Genomic DNA, 26,697 nt, shown 5'->3' on the forward strand with positions numbered 1-26,697 from the left:
GCCGGCTATAGAAGCTATTGCAAATCTTACAGCCGGCTGTAGGTCTACACTGGAAAAAAAACACATTGGATATAGAGTCCAGACTCTTGAAAACATTGACAAGAAAAAGGACTCTTGATTCTATCAGACTTAAGCTTAAATCAAAAGGAAATCCACTCAAATTAAGTGGCTTAGTTTTAGATTTAAGCTGAAATCTGATTGAATCAGGAGTATTTTTTCTTCTCGATGTTTTCAAGAGTTTGGACTCTAGATCCAATGTGTTTTTTTTTTCCAGTGAAAGAACGTAACTCCATTCCAAAGCTCCAAAATTGATTCAAACAATTCATTTTTTTACAAGAATGTATCTATGCAATTTTTGTCCAAAATTCTCCAGATTTTCGCATGAGATTAGAAGAAAAATCAGTGGAATTTTCAGTTAGAAATACTCAAGCTTCTCTCAGAAAAAATGGAATTAGGGAGTGGAAATTTAGCAACATTGAAATGTAGTCACGTTTCTTCGTCAGAGAAATGACGAATTAGGCATACGCTGTAAAAACGGCCCATTGTAGCAAGATCATACTGATATCTAGAGTCCCCAGTTCGGATAACCTATTTATGTCAGACTGTTACGTCGATGTGTGGAAAAAAGGTTCAAGTACATACAGGGTGTTTTCCATTTATCGCCACGACAGCGTTGACGCGAGACTTCGTTTAGCGTCCGTGGGTAGAGCCGGTGGCGAAAACTCGACGAGATAATCGGAACTGACAATGAGTGGGAAGTGCATCAGTAGCTGCAAAAATCTGTCAAAATTTGATAATGACGGAGATTCGTTGTACCAGAGCACGGTTGGCAAGAGGAAAGGAGGGGAGGGGGGTGTTGGTCCTAATCCCCCATCAGATCATTTTGATTAATCGCTATTGGTTTCTGTATGTTTTCCATACATGATGGGTTATTTGAGTAGTTTATTTTTCTTTGATTTTTGGGCCACCACAACGATGATGAAACTGCGGAAGTGGGTATCTCGGAAAACACGATATTTCAGGAAAGCAAAAAAACTGTCTATATTCCTCCTGATGAAAATTCCTACGATGAAAAATAAATGCGAGGTTGCAATTTTTCATCTAATATTCATTATGAAACTCTAATTTGTGGGAGAAGGTGGCAAACAGATTATTACAAACATTTTTTTTGGGGGGGGGGGGGGTGTAACCTTGTGCTATGGTTGCGTTACCAGGGGTGGAGAAGTCAAAAGTCCGAATTTCTGAGTTAATTATTTTATGAGCGGCCCAAAATACAAATATTACTAATTTTTCAGTTATGGAAGGCATGCTGTGTGTTGATAAAATGACATTTTTCCATGCTCAGTGCACTGCAACGGAGATTCTGCAAAAGCCGGACGGAAGTTTTTTAAGACGGGGTCAACAGATATTGCTCGTCTCACCGACCGGACAATTTATCTCTGTTTTCGCTCGATAAAGGCTGTAATTAAAGGGGGAGAAAAAAAAACATGATCCATTTTCTTAATGAGTGCGACGATGTCAGCCCGACCCGACCATCGTGCTCTCGGCGAGAAATGTGCCTTACTCGAACTCGAACAAAACAACGCAATATAGAACTTTTCATATTTGTTGCGGCAGCTCCACTATTAACGTATCCCCCGTTCAGTCAAGGTTTTCCAAACAAGGAGGAAAGGTCGCACTGTGGCCAAGTTGAACGTGACCCACTTTTATCGCCGAATGAAGTCGCATAGGGTTAGATTGTACCTAACCATGGCCCGGAAAAAACTCGTCAATATTTTGCCGATAAGATTCTCATGTTCGAAAACGAGGTACTCGAAGCTTTTTAGTGCACAATGTTCGTTTTTTTCACATCTGTGACAGGGGATTAGATAAAACCTCTATGGCATACAATGCCAAAAAAAGGAGGAAAACGATTTTAAAATTTACAATTATCTCAGAGGATTATGGGTCTCAAGTATACTTTGGATTTTTCGAAAATTAGCGAGCACGGAAAATGCCATTTTCTTACTCGTAAATAAAATTGAGAAAATTCTAACAAGTGCTTCGCGTCGTCATCCACTTAAAATTTCGTTGAGAACACTCGTAAATTCTGTTCCTTAATCTCTGAGTCAGTCAAGTGGCTCGTTTTAGAACATTGCTTGAATCACTGGAGTCAGCCAGGCTCCAGCGTAGCACATCAATCTCGGGAAACTGTTGGATAGTGTGATGATCACTGATCAGGCTCGTGCTTTTTTTTCTTTTTCTTCTTATTTCTTTTCCAGTTTATTTGGTTTCTATTCCTGTTTATGTAGTATTTTAGAAATCTACAGCCATCTATATACATACATGAGTTTTAATATGGAGATAATTTTATCGTCAGCAGACATCAGGGGAATTCAGGCTCGTGCTTCAATCGTAACTTTTTTTTTCACAGCACATAACTGCAGTATTCAAAGATGAAACCATTAAATCCAGGAGGTGTCACAAGGATGTGCATCTTTAATGACGAAAGCCTCATTTGGACGTATTTCTGCCAAACGGAACTATGTGCATTAAGACATGAGCCCTGTGACCCATAAGAATATATGCATTACAGGGCTCACGTCTCAATGCACTTAGTTCTGTTTGATAGAAATACGTCCATTTACTATGAGGAAAAATGAGATCCGCATCTCGAATTGTTTACACGATCTTACCTGGCTCCTGTCGAATTTGCATTTTTGCTCACCTATCGTTTGCCATCTGGCGTGAGAATGCGACTCCAGGAAGTTTTTCCCGTCTCGTAAAACGGCGAAAGACATCACTGTTATTTATATCGTATGCTGTTACCACTGTTTCGACTCCTGTGGCCCCGCTTTTGCCTACCCACTAAAATGAAGGTGCAGCACCAGCCTATTACTCACTAACAATACTTCTACAACTGACCAACGCATTACGATTTCTATGATATTCCTACTGCCTATCTCCTAAAATGAAGGCTGAACATGGTAGTTTAATTAACTGATGCCGGAATCACACACTGAATTTGGCAGCTGAATGTAAGAGTCTACAGTCATCGCTCAACGGCTGAAATTTCGCAAATTCGAGTTATTTTCACGCAGATTTGTATCGAATCTATTCGAATAGTTCAGACAAATCTGACAGTGTCCGATGTTGGCTAAGCCTCGTTGCTGAATTGTGCACGACATGCGCAAAATTCAGGCATCAGACCCATGACTTCCAAATTCAAGCCATATTCAGCTTGTGATTCCGGTTTAAGGAGTTAGATGAGAGGTAAACAGGTGATAATGTCCAAAAAATGCCAAAAGTTTCAAATTGAATGGAAAATTAATTTACCCACTTCATGATCTCATATTTTCCATGAAATTACTAAGCTTATTCATTTTTTTAACATTAATGAGATGAGGTGTCAGTGAAAGTTATTCGATTTCACCCATGCAGTTTAAGAGTAACGTTGGAAACTTGGAGACTACAAAATCTTCACTGGCACCATTTCATATTGCAATGATATTTTTGGGGTGAATTGCGCAAATAAAGCGGGGAAAATCATGGAGATATATTTCTAACCCTCTAATCGCCCTCCATCTACTGATCGCTTTGGTTATTTCTTAGTATACTGTCCGATATCAGCAAAAAGCTCTAAAACGCATCTCTAAAAGGGAGGATCGTGCAACGGTTGTACTTTGTTCAGTGTGTAATTGTACTGTGATCGGGTCAATAAAAGTAGTCTATGTGGATTTTTTTTCGCAGAGAGTGATTGTGCAGAATTGAGTGGGATTGCAGGACGTCGTTTTGCGATTAGGAACTACAATTTCTTACTCATCCGTAAAAACACTTACTTGCCCAGGGAAAACTAATGGTACATACGTAAACTGAGTTAGAAACTGTAGATTCCAAAATTGCAAAATGAAGTCCGATTGGCTATCTGAGCAGCATGATCGGATTTTGGTTCAAAGATTTAAGCGCTCTCAGTGAGGCAACTAAACGAGGCATTCGGTTGCGTTTTCCTCACATGAGAACCACCATCAAAATTCTTGCTCCCAGTCTCGATTCGAAGATGAGGAAGGCGGATTTTCTGTAGCATTTTTAAAGTCAGCTGACAGAAGCGACACTTGTGGTAATTGCAAATTCTGCTGAATCCCAGAGCACCCAAAGAAATTTCGAAAATAAAAACGACCGGAAAATGTCACAAAAAGATCAAAAGCAGAGCACGTGTCTCTAATCCCCTCTCCCATGTAAAAATCAGGGGCATTCCTTCGAATATGCCTGGACAGGAAATCGCTAAAATTATACGTCATCCGTGGTTTTGTTAAAACTTTTTTGAACTTGCAAACAAACGACGAGGATAAACATGGATTTTGTAAAGAAGGGGATGTAAAGAAAAGCACCCCTCGACCTCCCCTCCCACGATTTCCAGGTCCCTAACGTAAACTGCGGGACGCGATCGAGTCCTCGGAAGTATGATCGGGGTCACAATATGAATCAGAGCTAACAATCTTGTAGGCTCCACGCAAGTTTACACAGATTTGGAAACAAGTTACGTGCTTTCAACTTAGTTTCTAAGATTATATCAACCCTTCTCGTAAAACTCAATTTTTATCGAAGCGAACTTTGCGCCTCACCCCTTTCACCGTCGCAAGTTTTCACTCTGTACCCCCCTCCCCACCCCTGGTTTTAAAATAAACTCAACGAAAAGCTCTATCGACAAAATTTTGACGAAGCGTCAGATAAGGTTTTTGAACCGCACAAGTTAATTTTTTTTTCAGCACAACTTATTTTTTTCTACAAAGTTGTTCAAAAGTGTATAAATGCAAATCAGCGAGACGGTGGCAGGGGGACTTGAAGAGATTCTCATTCAGGCGGAAAACTTCACTCCAAGTGAATCGAATTTGATACGCTTTATCTTTTTTAACTTTCGCTCTAGGAAATCAATTACTTTCTGATAATACCTAACAGTTGCTGGTGTAGCACGCACATGAGTTTAATTGATTTAGGTACATTCATTTCTCCGAATTTTTGACGTCGCAGCACTCCTGTTATACTTAAAATAATTCTTACATGGAAAGTTAGTCGACGTGAACTCCTAAAAAACTTCCATGATATTTCTTCTCCGTGTGAAGGCAGGTCTGTGAAAAGTTCAAGGAATGGAATTGATTTGTTCTCCTTACAGAAAGTAACCCAAAAGCGGATATTTTGAAACACCGGAAACGAAAAACGTATGGTAGTTTCACCGTCAAAAGTATGACGGACAAAACGGGAAAACTCCAAACTGAGCTATTATTGCTTAAAGGAGTGCTTCGCAAACAGTTTGACACACGGAACGCTCGAAAATTCCAAACCAAACTTAAGTTATGATAGTTTGAAGTCACGGTGGTTTTATCTTTACATTGTAAACTACTTGCGTATTTCTGAGGAAAGTCATTCAAATTTTTAATCCACCGTTTTCATAGACTCCCTGGTAAAAATTGGCGATAAGAGCTGCGTTTCAAAATACCATAGGAATTCTTATAGCCGGCTAAAGAAGGCTACAGAAAATCATATAGCTGGCTGTAGAATGAAGGCATGGCAATTTCTAATTTTGTCGTCTTTCGGTGACACAAGAAACAGCACCTTTAATTAATCGAGTTAAGAGAGAAACAAAACACGCAATTTGGCCTGGAACGGCGCGCCGCAGAGAGCAATGATAACGAAGACTTCACATGAAAAAGAGGAGCCCTCGACGCGGCCCGCGGTTGGCACGTAACACATATTAGCGCCTACAAAACTGTATGGATACTTCAGGCATTGCGTCAAACACAGTGCGGTCCGCAGTGGTCGGCGTGAGACGCATAGCGCCTGCAAGACAGTTGGGGAATACTTCACGCATTGCGCAAAACATGGTGAGGTCAGCGCGGTGCGGCGGCGGAGGTTAAGATTATTAAACCACATTTATGTTTGCTCTTTCATAATTTTTCCGTTCGTTTCTTATAAATGGAAAGCGTTGTCTATACAGCGATAGGTTTACGAGACTTAACTTTCGCGCAAAGTTCCGTGAACTTTTGCTAGTAGTGTTGACAGGGTTTTCGCAATAAATGTGTCCATCACGATTTAACGCGTCTTATTCACCCCTCCCCTCCCCTCCCCTTCCGGCATGTTCACTTGATGGTTTTATTGATGTTTCAAAGCGAATGAGAAGGGGGCGGAAAAATACAAGCGGCCCATGGGCGGCAAGTAGGTAAATCCGGCCCTGTTTGAAGTCACGATGGTTTTATCTTTGCATTGCAAACTACTTACGTATTTCTGAGAAAAGCCATTCAAATTTGTAATCCACCGCGTTCATAGACTCTACATTTTTAAATTAAAATACAATTTCATACTCTTATGATGGGCATGCATAGAAATAAATTCAACCGTTATGTGATTCATTTTTTGGAATACTACTTCTCAGTCGAAAACTTGAAGTTCGTTTCGTGGACCCAACTTGAGAGTTCCGTTTCCGCAAAAAGTTTTAGGCTTGGGAGATCATGTGGTTGATCCCTCTCTGGAAAGTATTATTCTTACTTGAGTACCTCCAATGCTGGAACTCAAAGGAAATTTTTCTTGCGGTGGCGCTCGAGTGTCAATGCATTGCAAAAAATTGGACTACATTTTGTACTTAGGAACTCCAATTTCTGGCTCAGTTTGAAAACAACATACGTACCCTTAGCTCCCTTATACACTTATGAGTATTCAGGGATGAACTGGAAATTTTATAGTTCATACAGGGTGTTTCAGACCACCCGTACCAGGCCTTTTTCTCGGCTGTTTTAGGTCGCACGAAGTCGGGGACCGCGGGGTTGAATAGGGAATCGACCCCAAGGAATCCAAATTTTGTGGTCCCGAAACCCCCTCATCCCCCCTTGGGAGGTAAAGGGGGGGTCACGATGCTAAAAGTCACGGTTCCCGACCGAATTGCGGATTAATCGCATCAGAATTGAAAAGCACGGAAAATTTCACGTGAAATTGATCCCTAAAAATCCGTAATTGGCCCATCCAAGGCCTATAAATGACCCCCTAAAGAGGGGGACTGTACCCCCTCCATAATTTCTCTTTGGTCTCAAAATTGACGTAGATTAGACGTAGATTAGAATTGACGTAGATAGAAAAAGATGGTTTCCCAGGTAATCGACCCCGAGAAATCCAAATTTCATTGTCCCGAATCTCCTCTAGCCCCCCTTGGGGGGTAAACGGGGGGCTCAATTTTAAAAATCGGGGCTCCTTTCCGAATCGCAAATTGATTGCATCCAAATTGAGGAGCAGAACACTTTTACATCTTTAGTGACCCCAAGAGTTTTAATTGACCCCCCTGAACGGCAGAAAGTAACCCCTGAGGAGGGGGGCTTCGCCCCCTCCAGAAGTTTCTCAAGATTCCTCTTTGGTCGCAAAATTGACGTCGATTCTCCAGAAAAAGACGGTTTCTGCCCACATGGGCAGGTAGCGGAGCTTAGGGACCATGAAATTCAGAGTCCTCAGGGTCGATTACCTGGAAAACCGTCTTTTTCTGGAGAATCGACGTCAATTTTGCGACCAAAGAGGAATCTTGAGAAACTTCTGGAGGGGGCGAAGCCCCCCTCCTCAGGGGTTACTTTCTACCGTTCAGGGGGGTCAATTAAAACTCTTGGGGGTCACTAAAGATGTAAAAGTGTTCTGCTCCTCAATTTGGATGCAATCAATTTGCGATTCGGAAAGGAGCCCCGATTTTTAAAATTGAGCCCCCCGTTTACCCCCCAAGGGGGGCTAGAGGAGATTCGGGACAATGAAATTTGGATTTCTCGGGGTCGATTACCTGGGAAACCATCTTTTTCTGGAGAATCTACGTCAATTTTGAGACCAAATAGAAATTATGGAGGGGGTACTGTCCCCCTCTTTAGGGGGTCATTTATAGGCCTTGGATGGGCCAATTACGGATTTTTAGGGATCAATTTCACGTGAAATTTTCCGTGCTTTTCAATTCTGATGCGATTAATCCGCAATTCGGACCGAAATTTATAGTTCTTAATTGCAAAATGTAGTCCAACTGAACTGTTAGAAGAAAGTGGGGTGAGGCAACATGAGAGGGGGTTGAAAAATCTTGAAATCGAGGATCACTGTTTTCAGGCGTTTTTTGGCCTTAGAATGCACCCCTAAATATTTTAAAAACATGTCATGTAACTTCATGAAATTTCACGCGAATTTTCATGAAATTTTCCATCTCTTAACATGCCGCATACTGCATACCGCATACTATTGCTCACCCCATGAACTCGTACTTCCTCTTTCTGAATTATGCTCCCCCACAACAGAAACACGACGAACCAATGGATGAGATACGGTGCTGGACAGTGGCGAGGCGTAAATGACCGACTATCGATGTTCCCCATTTGAAACTATAGTAAAAAATCGATTATTAAGGTGTTCATTGGGAACACCTTGGGAACACCCTTTGGGGTATCTATCGATCCTTTTCCATAAGTTTTATATCGCAAAACACGCCAAGCCACTGGTGATGAAGCCTACCATATATTAATGGGAGGTGGAAAGCTCCCGCGGAAAATATTCCCATTATTAAGACGGAGGTAAGGAAAGAGAGAAATCCAAACTTTTCATCGTTTGAGATGAACCGGGTCTAGTTTTTTTTATGCATTTATCTCAAAAGGAATTGACTTTCAGCCGAAGTTTCGCCGCTTTAATTCCGAACATTTAAGAATTAAACCAGGATACTCTGTTAGTAACAACGTTTTGTAGTAACGTGAAATGCTTCACCTTCTACTCGGATCATGTGTGAGATTGCACGTCCTGATTAAGCTCGAAATCCATGAAATGTCGAGATAAGAAAAAAATTCATTGGAAAATAGCCGGGTTTAGCATGAGAGGAAAAACTGAAAGTGCAAACGTTCCGTGCCTGTTACACTTTTTTTTTCATCTACGAAGAAAAAAGCGCCAAACTCGGAGTTGTGACGCACTACCCAACTTTACCTACTCTAAATCAAAGTAGGTATACACTGGAAAAAAACAAATTGGATCTAAAGTCCAGACTCTTGAAAACATTGACAAGAAAAAATACTCTTGATTCAATCAGATTTTAGCTTAAATCAAAAGGAAATCCGCTCCAATTAAGAGGCTTGGTTCTTGATTTCAGCAAAAATCCGATTGAATCAAGAGTATTTTTTCTTGTCGATGTTTCTAGGGGTCTGGACTCTAGATATAATGTGGTTTTTTGTCCAGTGTAGGTAACCATTGATATCGATGATAACGTAAGTCATGCTTACTTGTTTATCTCTAGAGGCTTTCTTTTTTGTTTACTTTTATGTTTCATTTTATTTTTTTTCGTTTATCATTCCTTCTTCCTTACATAATTATTCTGATAAAATTCACCATGTCAAGTAGCTCCTTGCATTGTTCTGCTCGTTTCAGATGATAGGGGGAACAGGCATACGACTGGTTTAAAATGATTTGTATGTTAATTTTGTTACTATTTATTTTTCTCTCACGTAGTACTAATTTTCTGCAAAGCTTAGGTACGGTTCAATTAGAAGTTGATGATAATGCCGCCTTCATAACGGATTATTTTCTCCTTAATTTTATTCTATTCTCTATTGAACTTAAAATAAAACGGAATTAACAAACTTAAATAATTTCTTTAACTTTTTTTTTAATAATTTACGGAATTAATGAACTTAAATATAATCGTGTTAGTGTAGTTGTCAAGGAACCCACAAAGCAGAATTATTCAAAATGATTCAGTTAGTTTTTTCTTTGAAAAATATTTTTGTTTACTTTAATTTCTTACCCGGCACTGGAGCTGTATACCTATATAAATAATTGGTCTACTCTGTAGAAAAGTCTCCGAACTTTTTAGTTGCACATTCATCAATTAAAACTGCAATGTAGGTCGCGTATACCTACAGCCACAATGAATTCTCGAAAAAATATTTTAAGCCAAAGTAGTGCGAGTTAAACAAAACTTTACCTACCTAATTACTCAGAATACACAAATTTTGTAAGAGGAGGAAGTGTTTTTAACATAGTATAATTAAATCCGATCGCGGTCGCTAAATAATAGAAAGTTACAGTAGCAATTCATAATTTGATCATCCTTTACACAACATGACATATTTCGTCGAACAATAAGTTTGGATTCTAAGTATATGTTTTCCCGAGTGTATATTTCACTTTCAATAAATTTCACGGACGCACAGTACGTAGAGTGAGTACGTGCTGTGCGCGGAAATGTCAATACTGAAAAAACTCACCTGGAAATCCGATTGTTGTGTGCTGGAACAAAATCCCGGGATGAGCTCACACGTGGACGCGGAACTGACGTATTCCCGAAAATCCCGAAACTTGAGAGCGAACAAGCGGTCTGCGCGGTGTGATCCACACAAGTGACTTAATTTTACGATAAGCTCCCGCAATTGGCGTTCTTTCAACTTTTGAACCGACAGGCGCTGCTGCCAAGTCGGGCTGTCACCGCTTGGATTCTAAAACTAAAGACAGAAACGAAGTAAGGATTTTTATGTCCCCTTAGAAAGAAGGACAAAAAAGAGGGAACAGATTTAATAACATACATTATGAGTGGCATACTTCTTTTGTGCTGATTTAAACGCTATCCTGGTCCTCCTTAATTATCCTTTTTCTAAAGAATTTACATTCTATTTTGAAAGTATATTTGGTTTAGTCAAGTCACCTTACATTACCTATAATTCGATGGCCAGAGTGCGACTGTGCAAGACCATGTATCGCCATTGTTTTGAAGATTTCCGCAACAATTTTATTTTTATCGAGAGAAAACAAGCCAACCTTACAGCTCGGACTTAATGCAACAAATTCTGCAACCAGAGAAGAAAAATCCAGGCATTTTCAAAGAAATCACGTTGAGTTTTTCACTGTTTCTCTCTGGAAAAATAAAATAGGAGCGAGATTTTGAAACAGTCTAAGGAAGATAAGCGGTTTTGCACTTTAGCCATCAACATGTCGCAGACAATTGGCATCCCTGGCCATTTGCAAGTGCCTGACATGTTGATTCTATAAATTACAATCCTGCGCATCAGCGCAATGAATATTTGATGGATGATATCCTCCAAAAGCGCTAACTCGGCTTGAAGCGCCTTCAACTTTTGTGATACTCAACGCATTGCCACGGAGTTAGTTTAGTTGCCTGTCCGATCCAAACTTAACTCGGGTCATGGATTTTACTACTCGTTTTCCTGAGTGTGGCTGCTACCATCATTTTATCGCGGCGAAAAAAGTGTCTATTAACATGAAGGAAAAATAAGCTTTCTAATCTTGTTATTTTATTTCTGAATTATATCTTTATCTAATCGTCCGTTAGTGGCTTGCAAATTGGCAATTACCGATTCCCTGCGACAAATAAATCCTGTGATAAATAATTTGTAGCTCCATGCGTAACTAATTTTAATCTGAAACTTTGCTATTCTTTAGTACAATATTGACGGCTAAAGTGCAGAGCCACGTATCTCCGTTTGCGACGTTGCAGAATTCTTGTTATACTTTACTTTTTCTTTGAAAAACTTGTCAACGTAAGTATTTAAAAACTCCCTTGATTTCATTTCTTTGTCAGCGGAAAATTCTTTATGAATTTCAAGCGATGAAGCTGGCTTGTTTCTCCTCCAAAAAATAAAAGAGGAACGGAAATTTTGAATCGCTGTGATAAAAATACGTGGTTTCACGCTTCGTCCATTGATATGTATATATTTCGATATTTTACTTTGCCTTTGCGAGGATGAAAAAGAGAAATACGAGTAGCTACCATCAAAAAGCTGAAATATCATGCAATTATAGGACTTTCCGACCATTGGACAGCAGAAAAGTACTGCTTTCATAGCCTCCCTCAAAATTCATGTCCCCTTAATCGACCTTAAAAAAATCCTCGAACGCCAATGTAAAAATCGCCGACCATCGGAAGGCACGAAAAATACCGTTTTTATAGCTTTCCTGAAAATAAATGTCCCCTTAATGGGTCTTAAAAAATCCACGAACGCCAATGTAAAATCTTCATGGAGTAGCACATCATTTTCCTTCATATTTTTGCATGAAATTAGTATATTTGCGGTATTTTATGGATGACCATAAATCTTCACAGACTGATTTACCGCATTTTTTCTCAACATTCTCAAGTACCCTGCCCTATGTGTATTCAATTTTCACCTAAAGAATTGAGAATCATAATTTTAAACTATTTTCATGGATTCTTTACTTAAATTAAATAACAATTTGATTTTCCTCCGAAACTCGGCATCTCGCATTTGAACGAATTCCAATCGCCGTTGCTAACTTGAGTGACGAATGACACACTTAAACTACACCACGTACCTCAATGAAAGTGCAAATTTAATCTAAATCTAATTCGGCAACATGCCATTTCGTTTCAGCCGGGCTCAACAGTTGGGTCATGCTCGTGAAGGCACACCAATGACGTAACGGGCGGCTATTCTTCAATTTCTTATTGTAATCGTTGCACATGATAAGGAAAAACGGGACATGAGCAGATGGGTCCACCCTTGAGCCGCTCATTAGAAGAGTCGTCAAAGTCGCGAGTTCTTTGACTCGAAAGCTGTGATAAGGATCACTATATTATTATGCTCTCGTAATCAGGTGGTAAATTGTTTACAGCAAATCATTGAAAGCTGTGCTGAGCTTATCTTATCTTTTTTATCTAATTTCCTCTTTCTCCTCCACTCTTTGAAGTGGGCTTTGGCTTGGATCGACGGGTGTATGTGCTACACCTATACTTAGTGCAATGCACTTCGGCGCAATTTTCTAGATTTCACCGCGACCTGTAAGATTTTGCTGCTTGTATGATTCTCTGAGTTCGAAAACAACCCAACTATGCTCTTTACGATGTTCATTTTTTCTGCGTGGAGACACTCCTTTTCTGGCTGTTGCGCAGTGTTTGTCGTCTCTTATGAAAAATTTCGTTTTTTCGAGATGGTCGTTTTTGAACTGCGAGAGATTCGATAAGGAACGCTTGGATACACGTTGGAAAAGTACAGTCTTGACATTATTTTCAAAATTGCCTTGTATGTTATATTTTTTTAAAGATGAGGACCTATTAATCAAAACGTCTCCTTGCAATTTCCTGGAAATAATTTACAGGGAAAATTGAGAAAAAACCGATTCGTTAAGTTTATCTCAAAAAATAAAAAATCAAGGATGATTTGCAACGTCGCAAACGGAGAGACATATTTCCAACTAGTACAGCTTTTAAAATAATACCTACCTATTGTATTCTGTCAATTATCGTCGAAGATTAGATAAGTATTCAAAGCTTTGGGCAAAATAATTATTAAGTTTCGAAATGTGTACATATTTCTATTGAAAATTCTTAATTTTAATTTTTTTTTTTGTAGCATTGTTATCTGGTCACTTCATTCATGGAATATGAAGTCAGAGATTAAGACAAATGTTATCACCGATTAACCCAGTTTCACGGACTTTGTAATCAATGGTACAGGCTCGGACTAGCCATAAGGCCAATCTGCCATTGGCAGATACGCCCCCTTAGCGCGCCGAAAACGCGCCCCTCTGACAGATAGCAAAATAAGAGGAGAGAAAAATTACGACCGAGAATATATGAGGAAAATTTCTTAAATGAACGGGAGAAGAGAGAGTTGGGAGTAAAGAAAGGTGCTTTTACGCATGATAGTGGTGAAAAGAGGTCCAAGAACTACTTTCTGAAGCGTAAACACTTTTCTGTGAAATTTTCACCTTTTTGTTGACATTCAGGCGCTTTATCATCCCCTCCTTCATTCGCTATGTGTAACTCCCTTAGAAGCGATGTTGATTCAATTTTTAGACATACGGACCCTTTATAGACCTCTTAAGAGGCCTTTAAAAATATATCTTCCTTTTCAAAATGACTATTGATTTGGACATATCATAGCATCTCGGGCAAACTGAACCTTAATTTATCTTGAAATTCAAAAATAAGAGACATCTAAAGTGTAAACGCGATACAACTATTCGCGCAAGATGGATGTCCACATTGCATATGAAAAATGTAAGACGCGATGGCGCGAGTCGTGAGCTCGCAATGTTCTGCTCTATGCTACTAGTTTGAAGCACCATCACGAATAAACGCAAACAAACACAATATGGAAATAAAGCGAGGGAAAGGATGCGCGTTAACGACGGCGCAGAGATACAACTATTCGTACTTGATGGATGTCCGTGCTGCATCTGAAAAATTGAAGGCGCGGTGACGCGAAGCGTGCGCTCTCAATGCTCTGCTACATGCTGTCAATGAGTTGTCGCTCAGATTCGGGAGAAAAGTTTAAAAAGAGGCCCGAATACGTCTTGCCTGTCTTCGGCTGTGTTGATGCTCGTTCTTTCTTCTTTTTTCAGGTTCTTGTCTGATTCTTTTTTAGGATGGATTTGCAGACCCACGTCTTATAAGCTCGTGTAAACCGCAGCACTGGCTCGGTTCTTTTGGAAATAATGGTGCTTGGATGCGTTTAGTGGCTTTAATTTTTTATGTATTCTTTAATTTCAGAAGTCTATCGGTTACTTCAATACGTTCAATTTTGCAATTTTCACTCGGTACGATTAATAATTTTTGAATCTGAAAATAGACTAAACTTGTGCTGCTTTGCCAAAATTTTCTGAGCCCCTCACCACGTAGGGGTTGCCCTACCCGGAAATATCACATTATGCCCCTTTAACCAGCCGTGGGTCTACGCCCTCAGGCGCGAACCAGTCCGATCCTGCAATAGTATATTTCCTACATGGGTTTTTAGGTAATAATCGCACTTTTTGAGCAAATCCAGCCATATGTAGCAAAAATAATCGCTTATACTATTGAAGGCTGATTTTTATTGAAACGGAAAATTTATCATCGAAACCTTTGGTTTTCTCAGGAAAGTGGTCGGATATAGTGGACCATTTTTTACCCAGTGCGAATTTGATTTGCCGTTCCACTTTCCCTTTAGTGAGCATAGATGCACTTACAGGTCCAGAAAATGCCCTATTAAGGGAGACACGAATATCAGCAATTATAATTATGCAGTGCCTAAAAATGTAATAAGTATGAATACAAATACATTTTGTTGTGAAAAATGAAACTTGTAGTGTGAGTTATCAGAAAGGAATCATTATCTAAAAATGTTCCGGAATGGGTGTCCCTCTGAATGATGAAGAAACTCTTTACACGTTATGCTTTGCTGATGACCAAGTACTTATCGCCCAAGATCAGGATGATGCTGAGTACATGACTCGAAAGTTGGTGGCTGAGTATCGGAAATGGGGCCTCGAGGTGAATGTCAGCAAAACCGAGAAGTTGGCCGTTGGCGGGAATCAGCAAAGTATAGAATTAGAGGATGGGCGGCAAATTGGAAGCTGCGATATTTACAAATATCTAGGAGTGTTTCTAACCCAGGATGGAAGATTGGACCAGGCCATCAAGAAGAGGAATATGCAGGGTAGGAGGGCAATCGCTATGTTAAATGGAGTCCTTTGGGATCAAAGGATCTCCAAAGAGAACAAAAGAAGGATCTACAACGCGATTGTCAAGAGCATAGTAACCTACGGGTGTGAAGTATGGCCGATGAAACAGCGGACCCGGGAGGTTTTAGAGGCAACGGAGATGGACTTCTGGCGTAGATCCGCTGGTATTTCCAGAAAGGATCGCGTCAGGAATGAGACGGTACGGGAAATCATGGATGCCAAGCAGACCATCGTGCATGACATTATGACGAAACAACTCATCTGGTATGGTCATGTCCAGAGAATGGCAGGAGACAGGTTGCCGAAGAAGGTCCTTGACTGGGTTCCTCCTGGGAGAAGACGCAGAGGGTGCCCAATGAAAGGTTGGAGGGAAGGGATTGAAGCGGAAATGTTAAGGTGCTCAATCCCCCAAGATTTGTGGTTTGAAAGAGAGCAGTGGAGGTTAGGAGTCGTAGAGCGCGAGGGAGTGCTGTAAAGCGACTTTTATGTATGTATCATTATCTAAAAGAAAGAAGAGCTTACAGCCTCATTCAATCAAAGCAGGGAGCGAAATTTATGTATGTGTATGTTTTTCAGAGGGTGACTATATTCATGCGCCTATGTAAGATTGTGGCCTATCCGAAAAAATTGAAGGCAAATTCCGGTGGACAAGATTACTAACACGCATTGTCTATTGCTTCTATCAGAGCTCGGGGCGAGATGATAATAAATAAATAACTGTTGGTTCCCTGTCAGATTGTTACCAGGTAGGGCCAAATTTAAAGCGGAAATCAAGTTTACGATTAAGAGGAAACATACATACATATAAGTCGCCTTACAGCACTCCCTCGCGAAACGACGCGTTAAAATGAAACTGTCATTCTACCCAGTCAGCACTTCATAGAAAAGGAAAATGAATATTTTTCTACAGCACCATATTTTTTTAACCCAGCGTCTTCCAGTGGAGATTTTAATAGCAGTAATCCAAAATAATATGTGCACAGGGCCTCCCCTCATCAAACCAACTCTTTGTCCATACCTCTACCTTAAATATTGTTTTTGAGTTTACGGCGAGGACATAGGCCTACGGCAAGAAGGTAAAACAATCAATAGGAGCTGTGCAAAAACTTGGAAAGCTTGAAAAATATCTTTTTTAAAAATTCTTTTTCGTTTTTATGTTCTTAGAAAAAGTAACGAATATGTGGCATGAAATTTTAACGGGATAATTGTAACAAAGGTAAAAAAAAATCTGAAATAAATTCGCGAAATAATAACGAGTTGTTTTTCCTCCATGATATCAAATATAAGAGGAAAATTGCAACGTTGTACTTTCAGATACGTGTTTTCAGAATTCCTCCATTAATTTTGCTTCGTACCTACTTATGGAACTTTCGCAGACGATGTGTGAACTGAGCCTATTCGCAAACGTGGTCTACTTGAAGTTTCCCTTCCATTTTCTCGGATAGGCAACAATCGCACAGGAGAGCAAGTTTAAGTAGATCTATTTTGTGACACGGATTCATTTCGCTTCACATTTTTTTAAGACAGGCGCCAGAAATACTCTCTCACTGCGCTTTCAAGTTACAGCGTCAAGTGAGTAGGTTAGGTACTTATCGGTTAACACTAATATGACAGCCACCTGTCTGACAATCATGCACGCCTTTGCACAAATGAAACAATTTTCTTGTCATCTACTCTATGATTTTTCAATTCCATCTTGATGAACTTCGTTTGATGAAGAACCTTCTTGTACCTACCTATTCCCCCAATGGAGATTTTGCATGCACATTTTTTAATGCTTCATCTGAAAGTGCTTAAAGAGCTGATTTCACAGTATTTTTTATAATTTTTTTCTGATATGGGGAATAGTATAAAAATAGATTTAAAAGTGAGGAAATGCACCGCCTAGTGACGTCATCTGGCGGTATTTCCCATTTAAACACATGTATTTTAGCAGATTGAATAATTTTGTCATATCTTTTCCAATAATTGTTCAATTCATGAACCAAGGGTATCATCGTGTTCAGTTCACTCAGTAATTTCCACTTAAACACGAAATTCATCAAATTTTAGACGCCTCCAAAGTTTCTATTGCTGCGTTTTAGCCGATGAGAATGAGAATGAGGATACAAAAAAACTTGGACACTACCTCACGCCGCGCGAACATACTTGTCCAGAGGTAGATCCAGCAATTTGGCAACACCGGATTTCCTCCATTGAAACCTATGCTAAGTAATCGATTCTTGTGGAAGCACGACCCTGGTAAAAATTGGCGATAGGAGCTGCGTTTCAAAATACTATAGAAGCTCTTATAGCCGACTGAAGAAGGCGATAGAAAATCATATAGCTGGCTGTAGAAAGTGGAAAAAATAATACGGCCTGGCTACACGAGGCGATAAAAAAGTATACAGCCGGGCTATAGTTCCTATCGCCGGGCTTTACGCTTTATCGCCTGTCTGTTGCTTTTTCGCCATCAGCTATCAAAGGCTATAAGAAATTGTGTAGAAATTCGTGTGCTTTGTAAATCCTTAAGTTTGTACGGAATCACCTTAATATTTACAAAACGCACATTATATTTTCCTTTACTACATATTTTTTTTCATCAATTAAAATTAGAGTACCTGTATAGCGAGAGTATGGACAGATGTGAAACTCCGAAAATCCATCAGGCCTTCACCGATGCTTCTGCGAATAAAGTTAGGGCCCAGAAATGCAGCCAACCTATGAATTTCAATTATCCAGAACGATTTACTAATACTATTGTTACGAACCGTCGTTTATTAAGCACGTGTTTGACTCAGTTTTTGCATAAATTTACTCAATTTTGCGGAAGAACGCTCATTTATGTACATTCTTGGCCATCTCGGTTAGAATTGGAACCTGCAGACTGGCAGTGAAATTTTGTGCGTTAGAAGTAGGTTAGAAGGGTGGTTGCACTTTTGGGCCCTAAGCCCTCCATGAAGCGATCTGTCCATACTCTCGCTGTACAGGTACTCTAATTAAATGAGATGAGAATAATCCATACAGAGTGTGCAAACATTTTAAAGTCATGAGTTGAAAAACGCTGACTCCACGAGATTAAATATTACAGCCTAACACAAAGCGGAGCGGCGGCGGCGCACTGGCGCCTACAAACCTAACAGGGATACTTCACGCATTGCGCAATGCGTGAAGTATCCCTGTTAGGTTTGAAGGCGTCAATGCGCAGTGCGCGCTGGCTGCCCGCCCGCCGCGCCGCGCCGCAGCGTACCACGGCGCTTGAAGCAACTATTTCACACCAGCGGTATTGCACAGTATCATACGAAATTGCAGGCGCTCCAACATGTTAAGGATGGCAGGCATCCTTCAAAAGTACGGAGCTTTCCTCGCAAAATAAATCAAGATACTACGGCCCAAAAAGAGAGCAGTACCTATTCCAAAAACTCACTAAGTCCTAGCATCCGTAATTAATAACGTTTAGCATACACTTTATCGCCAGGCTGTTGCTTAATCGCCATCGGCTATGAAAGGCTATAAGAAATTGTGTTGCCGGCTATAAAAGCTATTGGAAATCTTACAGCCGGCTGTAGGTCTATGGTATTTTGGAACACAAATTCTACTGCCAATTTTTACCAGGGAACCTGGCTTCTCCAAGAATCGATACATTTCCATAAGTTTAAATGGAGAAGAGACAATGTTGCCAATTTGCTGGATCCGCAAATGTACTTGTCCCAATTCTGTCACTTTTTTTCTACTTGGGTTTGGGTGTGAGGTGTAAATGTGTATTTCGCCACTCGCCATACCTCTTCCTCATTTTCCTCTATGACCCAGTGTGAGTACCTGAGTATGATTAAAGAAGATTGGCTATTCAAGATGGTTTATTCGGAGGAGCTCGGTTGACAATGGACATGACCGATCGATTTGAAGGCGACCTTTAACTCTGGAGTTAATTTCCAGAAAATGTTCTTAGGGAGCTTCCTTTTCATACGGGGTTTCCTGAGATCGGGTACTTCAAGTCCCCATTCAATTCATGATGACTGTGCAGTTAGCTTATAAAATAGTATTTACTTACTCGTAAAAGGGGAGAGTGAATGGATCCATGAGAAATTCAATTTATTGAGTTTAACTTGTGTTGTTTTTACCTCTTTTCTTATAACTTACTTACTTACGGTAATTTTTGTCTCAGAAAAAGATGAGTGAAAAAAAAGCTAGCCCGAAAATAAAAAATACAAGATACTGTGTTGATCTAAATCTTTCCTCAGTGATTTTACTTTCATTTTCCTGCTGAACTGATGGGAGATGAATTTGTCGTCAACTTCTTGATGATGCTCAATAAAGAGAGAAATTTTTGCCCCTTTCCGTAAAATAATATGCGTTATTTTCTGATCTGATGTACATCAGTACATCAGATCAGATAAAAGTAGAAGTAAAATCAGTGAAATTTAAGTACTTACCTATCATGCCCTCGCAGTAGTTTCGTCACTTTTTTCCAGCCCCGGAAATAAGGAGCACATTTACTTAGAGCTAGAGCTCCCTCCGCCTCTCACTTTGGCGAGTGCGCCTTCAATAACTGTGACGGCAAAATACGCTGCTTTGGAGTACTAAATACTTGCGCGCGGTAGTTTTGTTACTTCCGCTCTGTCTCAGCAAGAAAAGGCCCATCGAGAATCTGTCATTTTCGTTCTCACTTGACCTCTACCTATGTATCGTCATCTCACATAGGTACCACTTCCAAAAATCGTGAAAATGGGCGTTTTATCTTTAACTTTTTTGTTATGGATTGCATTAAATGAAAACAACCCCAGTTACCTAAGACTATTTTTCAAGGTGCTATTGTCAACCCTTGAGTGAAAGTTTTCCAGTCGCACACCTTTTGTTGAACCGATTGCTCAGAGGTCGGCTGAAAGCCTAGGGCCTACGGCCCGTCAATAATGTGCCCATTTTTTGGGAAACATGGGGATTTTCTTCAAATTGATCCCAAGCAAAACCTAATGATGAAACATCCTCTGATGAAAGGTTTGGCAGAGTTCAAAGCGGTAATACAGCAATACAGCGCTGCAAAGTTTGCATTACTTACTTTTAAATAACGTCGTAATCGCGTAATAACGCCTTGATGCATCTATACGTGCTCTATATCCATATTGCATAATAAAAATTGAAGACGCTCCGGTCATTCTAGCCCATGAAGCAGAGCTCATAGTGACACGCTGTCAGTTAAAATTATGCGTGATGGTGAAATATGATATCTTAATTCGTGAAAATAGTGCAAAAATATCCTTGTCTATCCTTTACCCTTAGTTTTCATCTTGCCGCTTAGGTATCTGTCTGGGCAAGATGCGCCACACACGGCTGCGTGCACTGCTTCATGGCAAAGCAATAAAACTATTTTCCAGTTTTTCATATGCAACACGCGGGTTCATTGAGTATGATTAGTTGTATAATAGCATAAACATCAAAATAATAGAATATGTTGCTTATCTGAATTGAGATGCATGAGAAGCCCGGCAATGTCTTATTCTACCCAAATGCCATTTAAAAAAATGAATTAAAGGATGTACTAATATTTTAAAGTTGTTCAGGTGAACAAACAACAATCTTTCTTCATTTTCAGGGGCTCAATTTCGTTGCGGAAGCGCACAGTTGTATTGTATGTGGACAGTAATGTGAAGGCTGCCTTAAAAAATAAGAAGGTATAAGACTTTCTACACCCCTGATTGTAAGTATATCCTTAACTTCATCTCACCTGTCACTATCTCTTCAAAATTCTTTCCTTAGTATATTTGATAAATGAATGCGCGAGGAAAAATAAAAAAAAGAAATATTTTAACTTTCAACAAAGCTGTATTGTTTCACTGTACATCATTTTTTATATTCCAGACATGGGGACTATGAACTTAAATGCTACATAATAATTTCAACAATTAAATAAAACATAAGAAGGCGGATGAGGGAGAAACCTTTACTGTTGAATCCATTGGGATGAAAATAGACCTAAATTCTGAAAAAAAGAAAGAAAGAAAGTAGGTATCATGAATTTCGAAATTACAACACCAAAGAGGTTTTAACAAAAGCAGTGTGGCAAAGCAGACAACAAACAACCAGGCAACTATCTCATTCTTGTACTGAAAATGAATCTTAGGTACGGAAAAAAAAAAAAAAAAAAAAACACTTTTAAAACTATCACAGGGTCCATCCATACATGACATGAGGCACTCAAAGAAGACGGATGGTTTGAGCCTGACATGTAGAATTCACTGAAAAAAAGCCTGTGACTTGACATTTAAAAAGTAGATAGGAAGAGAGAATGGAAATTAAAAGTAAAACTTAAACTTCTCTATAGCTTTTGGTGCAAAAACTGTGGAAGGACACTTGACACATCTGGAAGGAAGGGGGGGGGGGGGGGGGGCAGAAACAATTGATAATTGCCACAGTCATACATAGAAGGACTGATCAAAGGTTTACAATTTTTTTCATTTTCTCTTCTAACTCTTCATTGAGAAATTGAAAATTATACCTAGTGAAGGTATTTGAATTTTCATTCCAACTCAATTTCATATCAAGAAGAGGAAGAGAAGAAAATACCCTCAAAGATTAAAAACCTTTCATAATTTCAACAATACTTTATTGGAATGATGAGGTAGGATGAGAAAGAGAGATTATCCATTATCATTCCTGGAATATTTTGACTTTCTCCTTAAACAGTTTCTTAGCATTTCTAGAATTTCAATTCCCGACAGCCTTCTTCCGGCAAGTAACTGTACTACATCAAAACTGTCACCGAGTTTATCTTTGCTTTCTCTGTGAAAAATACATTTTTCTCACAGTGGATGTGCAGGCCACTAAAACTACACCAAAATAACTAAACCTGTACATTTAAACTAAAAACATGCACCAAGACCTTGTTCCTAGGGGCAAAACGTACTCAATAAAATGGTGCGGAGCACTATTTTCATTTTTAACCTCCTTCTCGTTTAGTCCACTATATGTGATTACCTACCTTCATGTTGAAGATATGCGCAAAGATTTAGTCCTGATTCAATGGAGGCCAGTTTCGGTACTTAGTATTATACAAAGGTACATACTGCAACACTGTCCTGAACTCAGTGTAATAGAAAAGGGTCAATGTTCCAGCAACGCCCCACAGCCCTGCTGAGGTTACCCTGCAACAAAGATTGCAAACCATTAAAAATGGCATGAGAAGACTGAATAAAAGATTCCTTAATAGGTACACATATTTTGAGTCTTTTGAATGAACATTATAAATTAAGGGCTTAAATTTTTATAAAGAGGCAAGTGACAAATTTTTATAATAATTGCATTCAAGTATCTCCTGTTGGTAAGACAGGGATTGAAAATTTCCTCGCCTTCATAAGCCCTCATAAAGCTCTCTGGTTTGGGGCTAATGGTACATCCTCCTGGGCGAGAAAGTTTTACTTCAAAAATATTGATTATCAATAAACTGAACCAGCTGAAGAAAGAGACCATTGTTAGAGCAATAATTTTCTTGTTCCTAAACCATGTATCTCAGTTAGCAATGGTGCAGATTTCCAGTCCAAATTTTTTTTTTGGTACAAAACTATTCAACCTCATTCTTTAAAAACCTTCAGGATATTTTTCTTCCGTAGGTGAGGGGAAAAGTTTCTGAAAAGCTCAAGAATTAATATTGCCTTATTCCTCATAAACAAAATTGAAAAAGAAAAATTTTGAAACATTGTAATCAACAAGTGTGGTTCAGGTATTTAATCTTCGTTGAGATCAATGGTGGAAACTGATGGGAAAACTGACATGGCTTAATCAATGACGAAGCCAACTACACACATACAAGCCACTTTCACAGCACTCTAGAGCTCTGCGGCGCCTAACCACCACAGTGCCCAGAGAAACCAACTAAAATTTGGACTACCTGATGGTGCTGCAAAGGTATATTGATGTTGAAACTCCCAAATCATGCATCTGTTTCACAGTGTTTAAAATTTTCCACTCCTATTTCATATATTTCAGGGGAAAAAATTAACATTGTTACCAGAAATTTTTCAGAAATTGCTTTGCGCAGAGAAGAAAAATGGCAGAACTATTTAAAAGATGACTTTTGTATATTTCCACTTGAAAAAATTAAGTATGACACAAATCTGGCAACGTTACAATTCAAAGGACATAGTTCCAGAGTTTCTTCATCGACATGCGATAAGGATATTAACAAGAGGCTCCTGCCTATGCTAGTATTTCAGCATAATTTCTCTCACGAAGACTAGAATTTTCTTATTAAAATATTTTTCCACATTGTTGAATGATTTGGAGGTCCCAGGATATTCACACCATTGATTCAACAATGCTAACTCATTCAAAAGGTGTTTTCAATTTAGATTGGTGTACAGGAGGTACAAAGACTATCAGAAAGTTATTTATCTTGGGTGACATTTATTGTAACCATGCCAATATGAGACTTCTTATCTAATCATTGCATTGTCACAAAAAAATTGTAAATTTTCTCATTTCAATAAAATACAGAGCTATTGTTTGAGGCTTTCCTCCATCATTGGCTAATCACTTTAGAGCAAAAGCTCATTCTCTGCTGGAGTTGGATGCGGTATTAAATAAGAAGTCACGCTGAAATAGAGATTATCAGAAGTAATGCCAGAATTGAACCAAGTAATTGGTTTTCTTCACGCAATAAATCCTCCTCATACCTGAGACTCTCTCTTCATACACTTTTATCAAGGCCTTCCACTTAATCAATAGATAATACCCCATCGGGAATTAAAAATGAAAAAGATGAAAAAATATACCAAAACACGCATATTGTTGAGTAAGATTTAATGGCTTGGATCTATTTCAGGCTTACCCCATCTTCAGCAAGCACTTAAAACAAAACACAGAAACAAGTTTATTACAGTCAAGAATTGTCACAAAAGATGGGCTAAGCCTGAAATGCATCCAAGCCATTAAACCTTATTCAACAATATGCGCGTTTCGGTATATTTTATCATCTGTCATAACGGCATGCGAAATGCGTTTTTCCAGTTAATTAAAAATGTATAAGTTAGGTCTTCCATAGTCCTGACATCATATTAGCCTAGGTGCACTCCAGAGGAAAGTAATTTCTTTTCAAAACATCTTGTGATATCACAGGGTGCAATGAAGGTACCACTTCTAGAGAGGGTTTAGAGCTCCAAGAAGTGACTAGGGAACTACAAAAATTTACAGCTAGAAACAGAGGGAAAGATGTTTGCAGTGTCTAATGCCACTTTTTCATGTAAAAGGCAATTTATGGGAACGTAGAATTTTTCAAGAATGACTCGTGTACTTCAAGGGAGCTGGCCCTCGATAATGGCCGGAACCACAAAAAGTCAGGAGTGTGAAACATCTCTGATAACTTTTACTTGACCTTATAATGTATGAAACCATTAAACTGTTATCATCTGAGAGGCCACTTTCAATGTAAGTTCAAATGCAGTGTAATTTAGTAAATATAGTATAGTTTACTTACGCCCTGAGATTCAACGGAGAAGAGCTGACTATGACCTTACTAAGGTTAAGCCTGAAATAAAACACTAAGTAACTTCAATGAAACTTACCATGCCTTAGCAAGTTGGAAATGTTTCGGTCCAAGCACCATTTTCGAGGAGTGTGGTGGAATACAATAAAATCGAAAAGGAGAATTGGAGTTTTTTCCAGCTGACTTCCTCTGTTGACTTGTTTGATAACCTCAAAAAATATTGATCAGTCGAGCCAGAGTCGAGCTCAGTGCTGCTGTCGTGGCTAACACGCTAAACTTGTCGCGGGACTTTTTAAAATGACGCGGGATTTTTTGAAATGACGCTCCGTCCACAGTCGTGCGCTATCAAGCCGTCAACATTGTATTTATCCTTCTTTCCCAATTTTTTGTGCTTTTTCATTTTTATATATATCAGGTGGCTTAATATAATATTATTTGGTTTTTCGGGGCCATGATACGTGGCCCGAAAGAAATTAATCCACAAATGCGAAAAGCACCTTAACTAAATGAATTTTATGCGGTCAACCTCTGCCCTTTACGTTCATATTCTACTATACCAAAATCATCCACTATGACATAACTAAAAACATAAAAACCGTGCTGGGATCATTTTATTTTTAAACAGGTCCTTTGCCTAGAGATCTAAAGTCGTATAAACCAGTGGAGCCGTTATACCTACTGAAGTCAAAAGAACTTCATACGGGAGAAGGTACTGCGGACCCATTCCAATGAACACTCATATACTTAAACGCTTTCGGATGCTTGGTTGCGTGCCATCACAAGGGATGCTGGGAAGGGCACACAATGGCTTCCTGGGGGGCAGGGCTCCATGGATATCAGGTGGGGCACCCCCGGGGGGTTGGGCTTTTTCGATGTCAGTATGGAATGAATTCCGGGAAAAAAAGAATATTTTTAAGGGATGCCTCAATCGGGGAGGGGGGGGGGAGGCGCTGCTTTTTGACATTTACGTAGTAGATTAAGTAAGGACGTAGGTACAATTTGCAAAACAAGCTGGGGGAGGGTCCAGAAAAATGTCACCCCCCCTTAAAACTATATAGGTCCACGTCATGCGTCTACCCTCCCCTGGCTAATTTTATTTGCCCCCCTCCCCCCGGTCAATTCTAACCCCCCCCCCCTCTAATTCTACTCGTGCGCGCTGCACTATACCTATTGCTTTGCCGTTTCTTTGGCGGAAACGGAACGTTTATACCGCCATCATTTCTGTCACGTGATTTTTCCTTTTCGCAAAAAAAAAGGCGAAGAAGAAGAAAACCCTCCTCTTTCTCCCGGGTTTTTTTCGCCCACTTTTTCTCGGCACTCGACTACATAACGTCAAGCTCAAGTAACGTGGTCGAACTGGCATGCGATATATCGCATCGATTAGGTAAAAAATCTCGGCAGATTTTGAATTTTTAGCATAAAAAAGGACGATAGCCCCTGCGCATTAACCTAAAGAATCATTCTGAACCTAAAAATCGGCAAAATTCAGAGAAATGAAAGCAGAATAGTGTTTGGAAAAAAACCTCGCATTCGATACAGAAATCGATAGTTGAATCAAATGCGAGGTTTTCTTCCAAACACTATTCTGCTTTCATTTCTCTGAATTTTGCCAAGTTTTGGGTTTAGAATGATGCGCAGGGGCTATCGTCCTTTTTTTTGCTAAAACCTCAAAATCTGCCGAGATTTTTTACTTAATCGATGCGATAAATCGCGTGCCAGTTCAACCACGTCACTTGAGCTTGATGAATCATCTTAAAACAAAATTGGACGGATTTGAATCAGAAAGTACCTACTACATTCATTGT

General features: G+C 39.4%; 2 protein-coding genes across 3 annotated transcripts in view; both read right to left on the reverse strand.

Moving 5' to 3' along the window:
* LOC109033663 (galactokinase) overlaps window positions 1-26,697 on the reverse strand; it is a 122,202-nt gene that overhangs the window by 40,027 nt on the left and 55,478 nt on the right. For both annotated transcript variants that reach the window (XM_072296782.1, XM_019046370.2), the window contains one exon: window positions 10,230-10,363. The gene's annotated coding sequence lies outside the window, so the exon portion shown is untranslated. Of the gene's footprint in view, window positions 1-10,229; window positions 10,364-26,697 lie in introns of those variants that run through there.
* On the reverse strand, window positions 21,218-25,130 carry LOC109033787 (cytochrome b-c1 complex subunit 10). The gene is made up of 3 exons (XM_019046563.2): window positions 24,972-25,130; window positions 22,394-22,556; window positions 21,218-21,394 (listed from the first exon to the last, which is right to left on the reverse strand). Exons 1-2 carry the CDS (start codon window positions 25,010-25,012, stop codon window positions 22,421-22,423), a joined length of 177 nt encoding a protein of 58 aa, XP_018902108.2. The 5' UTR covers window positions 25,013-25,130; the 3' UTR covers window positions 21,218-21,394; window positions 22,394-22,420.

Source organism: Bemisia tabaci, chromosome 2, assembly GCF_918797505.1.
Source record: "Bemisia tabaci chromosome 2, PGI_BMITA_v3".
Classification (NCBI taxonomy): Eukaryota; Metazoa; Arthropoda; class Insecta; order Hemiptera; family Aleyrodidae; genus Bemisia; species Bemisia tabaci.